The sequence below is a fragment of the Oncorhynchus mykiss genome, chromosome 6, assembly GCF_013265735.2.
Source record: "Oncorhynchus mykiss isolate Arlee chromosome 6, USDA_OmykA_1.1, whole genome shotgun sequence".
Classification (NCBI taxonomy): Eukaryota; Metazoa; Chordata; class Actinopteri; order Salmoniformes; family Salmonidae; genus Oncorhynchus; species Oncorhynchus mykiss.
The window spans coordinates 12,102,771-12,113,522 of NC_048570.1; the positions used below are offsets into that span (position 1 = coordinate 12,102,771).

Sequence of the window (10,752 nt, forward strand, 5' to 3'; positions counted from 1 at the left end):
CCTCGTGATACCATCTATTTTGTGAAGTGCACCAGTCCCTCCTGCAGGAAAGCACCTCCACAACATGATGCTGCCACCCCCGTGCTTCATGGTTGGGATGATGTTCTTCGGCTTGCAAGCCTCCCCCTATTTCCTCCAAGCATAATGATGGTCATTATGGCCAAACAGTTCTATTTTTGTTTCATCATTTCTCCAAAATGTACAATCTTTGCCCCCATGTGCAGTTGCAAACCTTAGTCTGCCTTATTTTTTTTTCTTCCCATGATGTCAAGCAAAGGGGCACTGAGTTTGAAGGCCTTGAAATAAAGCCACAGGTACACCTCCAATTGATGTCAATTGGCCCATCAGAAGCTTCTCAAGCCATGACATAATTTTCTGGAATTTTCCAAGTTGTTTAAAGGCACAGTCAACTTAATGTAGGTAATTTTCTGAACCACTGGAATTGTGATACAGTGAATTATAAGTGAAATAATCTGTAAACAAAGTAGATGTCCTAACCTACTTGCCAAAACTACAGTTTGTTAACAAGGAATTTGTGGAGTGGTTGAAAAACAAGTTTTAATGACTCCAACCTAAGTGTATGTAAACTTCTGACTTCCAATGTATGACTATTGGGTACACACAGAGGTTTCATAAGACACAATCAACAGCATAGGAGATTAGATTTCACTACTAACCAGGATGTGAATGACGTCTGCATATAACACAAGCACCCATGCATTCATGCAAGCGCATAATAACACAAACAGACACACACACACACACACCACACACACACACACACACACAGGCATTAGCTGTCTTTCTTAACAGCTCAATATGAGTTATCCTATAGCATTAAGCAGTACAGTTGATGTTATATGAGAAAACCAGCTGTCTTGTGGTTCTAATGTTACTGTACGTACTCTAGTGTTCTGATCAGATTCTCCTGTGTTCTTTTCTTCTGAAGTCCCATTGTTCTCTTGTTCTGCTGTTGGACACAGTGTTCTAGTGTTGTGGTGTTCTGTTGATGTGGTTCCTTAGGTGGTGAGTTTTGGTTACTCTAGTAGCGTTTCTGTTTGGTATCTTATCCTGTGCAGCAGGTGACGGTGGGCATCTTCTTGTTGGGACTTCTATAGAGGTTAGTCACAGACTCCTGGTCCTCAGCCCCATGAACCTGCTTGGTCACCTCTCTGTGTGTGTGTGTGTGTGTGTGTGTGTGTGTGTGGTGTGTATGAGTGAGGAGAGAGAGTGAGGAAGTGAGGAGAGAGAGTGAGGAGAGAGGCACACTTCCACTGTATGGGCATTAGTGTAAATATGATGGACGGTAAAGAACATTATTGCACACTAGAGGGCAGCAAAGCTTTACATGTTGTTCTACATGTTGGTATTATTTTTTATTTTATTTTTTTATTTTACCTTTATTTAACCAGGCAAGTCAGTTAAGAACAAATTCTTATTTTCAATGACGGCCTGGGAACAGTGGGTTAACTGCCTGTTCAGGGGCAGAACGACAGATTTGTACCTTGTCAGCTCGGGGGTTTGAACTCGCAACCTTCCGGTTACTAGTTCAACGCTCTAACCACTGCCGCCTACCCTGCCGCCCCATTATAAGAACAGTTTAGGAAAATATCCTTATCAAAACGTATCCAAAGCAGACCGATCATGGACAGGTAAATATCACTAAGCAGAGAGAGACAACAGATGACTAGGAGCTGGTATATCTTACCTGGCCAGATGCAGCACGGCCTCTATGACATTGGAGCCGTCTTTGGCACTGGTCTCACAGAAGAGGGCGTTATACGTCTGATAGGAAACAACAACACAACTCTCAATCAGGTCATGGCTAGAAGGGATCCAGCTTTTGTCAGAATTAACTTTTTGTAGCAGGTTTAGGAGAACTTATGTAGCAGTATGCATGGGTGTCTGAGCTGTGTGCTAGTAGTTTAATACATAATAAAGTTTGATACATAATAACCGGGCCGAGGAGTCTGCCAGACCATGTGACCTGACCAGGCAAAATTCTGGGTCCTAGTTCTAGACTATATTGTAGGGCAGTGGACTCCAACCCCAATTTACATTTGGGTCATTTAGTAGATGATTTTACCCAGAGTGACTTACAGTTTACCCAGAGTGACTTCTAGTTGTACCCTAGAACTGTGTTTTCCAACACCAGTCCTCAGGTACAGCACTCATTTTTTTTGGAGGCCCAAGTTGAATCAGGTGTGTTTGTCCAGGGTTACAATATAAATGTGTACCATTGGAGGTACTGTTGGAGGTACTGTTGGGGGTACCGTTGGAGGTACCGTTGGGGGTACTGATGGGGGTACCGATGGGGGTACCGTTGGAGGTACCGTTGGAGGTACCGTTGGGGGTACCGATGGGGGTACCGATGGGGGTACTGTTGGGGGGTACCGTTGGAGGTACTGTTGGGGGTATTGTTGGAGGTACTGTTGGGGGTATCGTTGGAGGTACTGTTGGGGGTACCGTTGGATGTACTGTTGGATGTACTGTTGGCGGTACCATTGGGGGTACCGTTGGGGGTACCGATGGGGGGTACCGTTGGGGGGTACCGTTGGAGGTACTGTTGGGGGTACCGTTGGAGGTACTGTTGGGGGTACCGTTGGAGGTACTGTTGGGGGTACTGTTGGAGGTACTGTTGGGGGTACCGTTGGATGTACTGTTGGATGTACTGTTGGGGGTACCGTTGGGGGTACTGTTGGAGGTACTGTTGGGGGTACTGTTGGGGGTACTGTTGGAGGTACTGTTGGAGGTACTGTTGGGGGTACTGTTGGGGGTACTGTTGGAGGTACTGTTGGGGGTACTGTTGGGGGGTACTGTTGGGGGGTACCGTTGGAGGTACAGTTGGTGTTACTTGAGGACTGGAGTGGGGAAACACAGTTCTAGGGTACAAGTAGAAGCATCTATAAGTCGCTCTGGATAAAATTATCTTCCAAATGACCAAAATGTAACTAGGGTTTGGAGTTTCCTTGACACAGGTAAAACAACTTGGCTCTTATGTTAAGTAAAAGTGCTAAGATGTTGAGGTTGAGCGGTCTCACCATGGCCAGTTTCTCTCCGTAGCTGGTGGTGACACAGGTGATCCCGTCCTGCAGAGCCTGCTCTCTCAGGTCACTCTTATTCCCCACCAGCATGATGGGGATGTCGTCCTGGGACACGTCCTGAACAGATATGGACAGCAGGTTACAACAACAGTCCCAAATGGCACACCATTCCCTTCATAGTGCACTACTTTGTTTTGATCAAGGTATTTTTTTTCTCAGTATTTATAGTGTACTATTTTTTACTAGGGCCCATTCGTGTTTTTCCAAGTAGCGTATATTAATGTAAGATCAATCTGGCTCGTGAAGCTGGAAAAATGCATAATTATGCAAACTGATCTCGCATGGCTACATACAGTGAGAGTATACATCACATTAGAAACACCTTCCTAATATTGTGTTGCACCCCCATCCCGCCCCCTTCTGCCCTCAGAAGAGCTTCAATATGTCGGGGCATACAGTCTTCAAGGTGTCGAAAGCGTTTCCATAGGGATGCTGGTCTATGTTGACTCCAATGCTTCCCACAGTTGTCAAGTTGGCTGGATGTCCTTTGGGTGGTGGACCATTCTTGATACACACGGGAAACTGTTGAGAGTGAAAAATCCAGCAGCATTGCAGTTCTTGACACAAAAACAGAGCGCCTGGCACCTACTGTCATACCCTGCACTTACATATTTTGTCTTACCAATTCACCCTCTGAACGGACACATACACCATCCATAACTCAAAGCTGGTCTCCTCCCCTTCATCTACACACGGATTGAAGAGGATTTCATGGAAAGAGCAGGTGTTCTTAATGTTTTGTACACTCAGTGTATAGTGCACAATATAGGGAATAGTGTGCAATTTTAGATGCATTAAACATGCAACACAGCAACTACACACGTAGCGTTATCAACTGAAATACAGTCAAATGATTCAAGAGCTACAACAATGAAATTGTGATTTTCAAACATTTCAAAACAAACATTTCAAAATGTCTTGACACCACGAACAATCAATCTAACACACGTGTGTACGTACAGTACCAGTCAAAAGTTTGGACACACTTACTCATTCAAGGGGTTGTCGCGCCCTGACCTTAGTATTCTTTGTTTTCTTTATTATTTTGGTTAGGTCAGGGTGTGACATGGGTGATGTATATGTTTTTTATCCTGTCTAGGGGTTTTGTATGTCTATGGGTGTTTACTAGCCTAGGTGTTATGTATGTCTATGGTTGCCTAGATTGGTTCTCAATTAGAGGCAGCTGTTTATCGTTGTCTCTGATTGGGAACCATATTTAAGCAGCCATATTCCTTGGGTATTTCGTGGGTTATTGTCTATGGTTAGTTGCCTGTGTCCGCACGTGGTTCTATTTAGCGGTTTGTTGTCTTGTAAGTTTGTTAAGTTTCATTAAATAAGATGTATTCTCCTCCATTCAACGACCGTGACAGGGGTTTTCTTGATTTTTACTATTTTCTACATTGTAGAATAAGACATCAAAACTATGAAATAACACATGGAATCATGTAGTAACAAAAAAAGTGTTAAACAAATCAAAATATATTTTATATTTGAGATTCTTCAAAGTAGCCAGTCTTTGCCTTGATGACAGCTTTGCACACTCTTGGCATTCTCTAAACCAGCTTCATGAGGTAGTCACCTGGAATGCATTTCAATAAACAGGTGTGCCTTGTTAATTTGTGGAACTTCTTTCCTTCTTAATGCGTTTGAGCCAATCAGTTGTGTTGTCAGAAAGTAGGGGTGGAATACAGAAGATATTTGGTAAAAGACCAAGTCCATATTATGGTAAGAACAGTTCAAATAAGCAAAGAGAAATGACAGTCCATCATTACTTAAAGACATGATGGTCAGTCAATGCGGGACATTTCAAGAACTTTGAAAGTTTCTTCAAGTTCAGTCGCAAAAACCATCAAGCGCTATGTTGAAACTGGCTCACATGGGGACTCTCACAGGAAGGGAAGACCCAGAGTTACCTCTGCTGCAGATGATGAGTTAGGTAGAGGTAACTGCACCTCAGATTGCAGCCCAAATAGATGCTTCACAGTGTTCAAGTAACAGACACACCTCAGCATCAACTGTTCAGAGGAGACTGTGTGAATCAGGCCTTCATGGTGAAATTGCTGCAAAGAAACTTGGGCCAAGAAACACGAGCAACGGACATTAGACCAGTGGAAATCTGTCATTTGGTCTGATGAGTTAAAATTTGAGATTTTTGGTTCCAACCGCCGTGTCTTTGTGAGACGCAGTATAGGAGAACAGATGATCTCCTCATGTGTGGTTCCCACCGTGAAGCATGGAGGAGGAGGTGTGATGGTGCTTTACTGGTGACACTGTCTGTGATTTATTTAGAATTCAAGGCACACTTAACCAGGATGGCTACCACTGCATTCTGCAACGACACGCCATCCCATCTGGCTTGCGCTTAACCTGTTTGGGCTAGGGGGCAGCATTTTCACGTTCGGATGAAAAGCGTGCCCAGAGTAAACTTCCTGCTACTCAGTCCCAGAAGCTAAGATATTCATATTATTAGTAGATTTGGATAGAAAAAACTCTGACATTTCTAAAACTGTTTGAATGATGTCTGAGTATAACAGAACTCATACGGCAGGCAAAAACCAGAAAAAAAAATCCAACCAGGATGTGGGAAATCTGAGGTTTGTCATTGCCTATCGAATATACAGTGTCTATGGGGTCATATTGCACTTCCTAAGGCTTCCACTAGATGTCAACAGTCTTTAGAACCTTGTTTGATGCGTCTACTGTGAAGAATGAGGGAAGGAGAGCTCTTCGAGTCAGCTGTCTGCCAGTGGCATGAGCTGACCACGCGCCCTCACGTGAGAGCGACCTGCGTTCTACTGCAATTCTACAGACAAAGGAATTTTGTTGAAACATTATTGAAGATTTATGTTAAAAACAATTCTATACTTCGTTTGGCATGTTTCTACGGACTATAACGGAACTTTTTGACTTTTCGTCTGGACCTAGTGATCGCACGTCATGGATTTGTGAACTCAAGGCACAAACAACAAGGAGATATTTGGACATAAATTATGGACTTTATCGAAATAAACAAACATTTATTGTGGACCTGGGATTCCGGGGAGTGCATTCTGATGAAGATCATCAAAGATAAGTGAATATTTATAATGCTATTTCTGACTTCTGTTGACACCACAACATGGCGGGTATCTGTTTTGCTTGTTTTGGTCAATGAGCACTGTACTCAGATTATTGCAGGGTTTACTTTTTCCGTAAAGCTTTTTTGAAATCTGACAAAATGGTTGCATTAAGGAGAAGTATATCTATAATTCTGTGCATAATACTTGTATCTTTTATCAAAGTTTATTTCTGTAAATTGATGTGGCTCTGTGCAAATTCACGGGATGTTTTGGAGGCAAAGCCAAATGTAAACTGAGGTTTTTGGATATAAATATGAACTTGATCGAACAAAACATACATGTATTGTGTAACATGTTGTCCCGGAAGTGTCATCTGATGAAGATCATCAAAGGTTAGTGATTAATTTTATCTCTATTTCTGCTTTTTGTGACTCCTCTCTTTGGTTGGAAAATGGCTGTATGCTTTCTGTGATTACGTGCTGACCTAACTATATGTTGTGCTTTCGCCGAAAAGCATTTTTGAAATTGGACACTGTGGTTGGATTAACGAGAAGTTTATCTTTAAAACTGTGTCTAAAAATTGTATGTTTGGGAAATTTGAATTATGAGATTTCTGTTGTTTGAATTTGGTGCCCTGCAATTTCACTGGCTGTTGGTTAGGGGTTCTGCTAGCGGAACCCCGTTCCCAGACATGTTAATGACCCAGCACACCTCCAGGCTGTGTAAGGGCTATTTGACTAAGAAGGAGAGTGATGGAGTGCTGGATCAGATGACCTGGCCTCCACAATCCCCCGACCTCAACCCAATTGAGATAGTTTGGGATGAGTTGGACCGCAGAGAGAAGGCAAAGCAGCCAACATGTGCTCAGCATATGTGGGAACTCCTTCAAGACTGTTGGAAAAGCATTCCAGGTGTAGCTGGTTGAAAGAATTCCAAGAGTGTGCAAAGCTATCATCTAGGAAAAGGGTGGCTACTTTGAAGAATCTAAAATTTAACATATTTTGATTTGTTTAACACTTTTACTACATGATTCCATGTGTTTTTCATAGTTTTGATGTCTTTACTATTATTCTACAATGTAGAAAATAGTACAAATAAAGAAAAACTCTTGAATGAGTACTGTAGGTGTGTCCAAACGTTTTACTGGTACTGTATGTGTATTTAAATGCACACTACTCAGTCACTCAAGCAATGCAACACAAATTCACATGCAGTACCGTATGTAGCATACATCTATTTTAGCAAAGTGAAAGTCAACAAGAATCAAACACACACATGCAACACATAGCACTTACATGTAGACTGCACATAAAATAGAGTGAAAAACAGAGTGAGAACACAATTTGAGAACACTGGGGTCAAATACTGTACTTGTCACCCATCAAATGACACTCGACAACATGTGCATAGGGACTTCAGCAGGCTTCATCTATTGCATATTGTTGTGATGACAAAACCTCAAATTCTTATACATCAAAGCCCCAACCATTCCAAAGTCACCACATTAAATGTATTGAGTGTTTTGTGTTATGGAAGATACTGATTGTATACACTACAAGATGGCTGCCGTGGCGTCACCCAACTGGTGCTACACAGTGGTGGTGGATGACGTGAGTTTTAACCTTACTATGTGAAGAGCTTTGAGCACCTGGGAAAGCGTCATATAAATCCATTAAGTTATTATATAAATCCAATCACGTCATTATATAAATCCAATCAATTATTATACAAATCCAATCAGTTATTAAACATCCAATCAGTTACTATATCAATCCAATCAGTTATTATATAAATGCAATCAGTTATTATATACATCCAATCAATTATTATATACATCCAATCAGTTATTATATACATCAAATCAGTTATTAAACATCCAATCAGTTACTATATACATCCAATCAGTTGTTATATAAATCCAATCAGTTATTATATAAATGCAATCAGTTATTATATACATCCAATCAGTTGTTATATAAATGCAATCAGTTATATATATATATATATACACAGTGCCTTGCGAAAGTATTCGGCCCCCTTGAACTTTGCGACCTTTTGCCACATTTCAGGCTTCAAACATAAAGATATAAAACTGTATTTTTTTGTGAAGAATCAACAACAAGTGGGACACAATCATGAAGTGGAACGACATTTATTGGATATTTCAAACTTTTTTAACAAATCAAAAACTGAAAAATTGGGCGTGCAAAATTATTCAGCCCCCTTAAGTTAATACTTTGTAGCGCCACCTTTTGCTGCGATTACAGCTGTAAGTCGCTTGGGGTATGTCTCTATCAGTTTTGCACATCGAGAGACTGACATTTTTTCCCATTCCTCCTTGCAAAACAGCTCGAGCTCAGTGAGGTTGGATGGAGAGCATTTGTGAACAGCAGTTTTCAGTTCTTTCCACAGATTCTCGATTGGATTCAGGTCTGGACTTTGACTTGGCCATTCTAACACCTGGATATGTTTATTATTGAACCATTAGATTTTGCTTTATGTTTTGGATCATTGTCTTGTTGGAAGACAGATCTCCGTCCCAGTCTCAGGTCTTTTGCAGACTCCATCAGGTTTTCTTCCAGAATGGTCCTGTATTTGGCTCCATCCATCTTCCCATCAATTTTAACCATCTTCCCTGTCCCTGCTGAAGAAAAGCAGGCGCAAACCATGATGCTGCCACCACCATGTTTGACAGTGGGGATGGTGTGTTCAGCTGTGTTGCTTTTACGCCAAACATAACGTTTTGCATTGTTGCCAAAAAGTTCAATTTTGGTTTCATCTGACTAGAGCACCTTCTTCCACATGTTTGGTGTGTCTCCCAGGAGCTTGTGGCAAACTTTAAACTACACTTTTTATGGATATCTTTAAGAAATGGCTTTCTTCTTGCCACTCTTCCATAAAGGCCAGATTTGTGCAATATACGACTGATTGTTGTCCTATGGACAGAGTCTCCCACCTCAGCTGTAGATCTCTGCAGTTCATCCAGAGTGATCATGGGCCTCTTGGCTGCATCTCTGATCAGTCTTCTCCTTGTATGAGCTGAAAGTTTAGAGGGACGGCCAGGTCTTGGTAGATTTGCAGTGGTCTGATACTCCTTCCATTTCAATATTATCGCTTGCACAGTGCTCCTTGGGATGTTTAAAGCTTGGGAAATCTTTTTGTATCAAAATCCGGCTTTAAACTTCTTCACAACAGAATCTCGGACCTGCCTGGTGTGTTCCTTGTTCTTCATGATGCTCTCTGCGCTTTTAACGGACCTCTGAGACTATCACAGTGCAGGTGCATTTATACGGAGACTTGATTACACACAGGTGGATTGTATTTATCATCATTAGTCATTTAGGTCAACATTGGATCATTCAGAGATCCTCACTGAACTTCTGGAGAGAGTTTGCAGCACTGAAAGTAAAGGGGCTGAATAATTTTGCACGCCCAATTTTTCAGTTTTTGATTTGTTAAAAAAGTTTGAAATATCCAATAAATGTCGTTCCTCTTCATGATTGTGTCCCACTTGTTGTTGATTCTTCACAAAAAAATACAGTTTTATATCTTTATGTTTGAAGCCTGAAATGTGGCAAAAGGTCGCAAAGTTCAAGGGGGCCGAATACTTTCGCAAGGCACTGTATATATCAATCAAATATTACTACCTCGATCATGTCCACCCACTCTCGGACGTTGAGGAAGCTCTTTTCACAGGTGACATCATACAGCAGGAGGACGCCATCGGCTCGTCTGAAGTAGGACTTAGCAATGCTGCGGAACCTGGGACACACACAGCGTTAAAGGTCAACACAGGACCACTCCGAACACAGGCTGAAATAGAGTAATTGTGGGGATTCGCCATACTGGAAAAACATTATTGCAATATTCAAACCAAAGATGCAGATAGGAGGGAACACAGCAAATTGTCCAGTGTTAAATATCAACACTGAAAGTGTGTCTGTAGACCCTTAGGATCACACTTGAAGTCCATAGGACCAAAAATGGACGGATGCAACAACCATGTCTCTAACAAATACAGTTATGGTTGGTAACTACAATTTATATTAGAATTTAGAATTGACACTAAGCAGTGTGTTAATTTAACACTATTGCAGTGTGTTTACGGGTCCACAGACTCCACAGTGTTGATTTAACACGCTGTGTTATTTTTTTTAACACACACACACCTCTCCTGGCCTGCTGTGTCCCATAGCTGTAGTAGGGTAGGCTCTCCATCCACTACCAGACTCTTCATCTGAAAGTCCACCCCTGAGGACAAACACAAGAGAGTGTTCAAACACACTATTCCAAAGACCACACCACTGCTAAACATATCTCCTATAGCTGACCCAGGCAGCTAGCCATGAATACAACCCCACCACTGTGGAATACAGCTGGGTCAGTGCTGACTATGTACGCAGGTGAGAGCTAACACACCCACCCAGGGTGGCGCTGGTGTTTCCTCGAAACTCGTTCTTGCAGAGGCGGAGCAGGAAGCTGGACTTGCCCACCGCCGCGTCACCTGCCAACACCACCCGGTAGGCCTTCTCTGATGTCATATATCCCAGGTCAGCTGACTCCTTCTCCTTTGCCTGTATGCACACACA

General features: G+C 42.1%; 1 protein-coding gene across 2 annotated transcripts in view; it reads right to left on the reverse strand.

The window, feature by feature from the left end:
- Nucleotides 1–484: 484 nt before the first annotated feature.
- Nucleotides 485–10,752, reverse strand: part of rasef (RAS and EF-hand domain containing) — a 36,190-nt gene continuing 25,922 nt past the window's right edge. Inside the window, exons 12-17 of one of the 2 annotated variants that reach the window (XM_036979416.1) lie at nucleotides 10,587–10,737; nucleotides 10,333–10,414; nucleotides 9,811–9,925; nucleotides 3,042–3,161; nucleotides 1,709–1,785; nucleotides 485–1,172 (exon numbers count right to left, since the gene is read on the reverse strand). In XM_036979416.1, the coding sequence (XP_036835311.1) occupies nucleotides 1,067–1,172; nucleotides 1,709–1,785; nucleotides 3,042–3,161; nucleotides 9,811–9,925; nucleotides 10,333–10,414; nucleotides 10,587–10,737 (651 nt within the window). In that variant the 3' untranslated portion in view covers nucleotides 485–1,066. Of the gene's footprint in view, nucleotides 1,173–1,708; nucleotides 1,786–3,041; nucleotides 3,162–7,458; nucleotides 7,466–9,810; nucleotides 9,926–10,332; nucleotides 10,415–10,586; nucleotides 10,738–10,752 lie in introns of those variants that run through there. The other variant, XM_036979417.1, reaches the window with a different exon arrangement.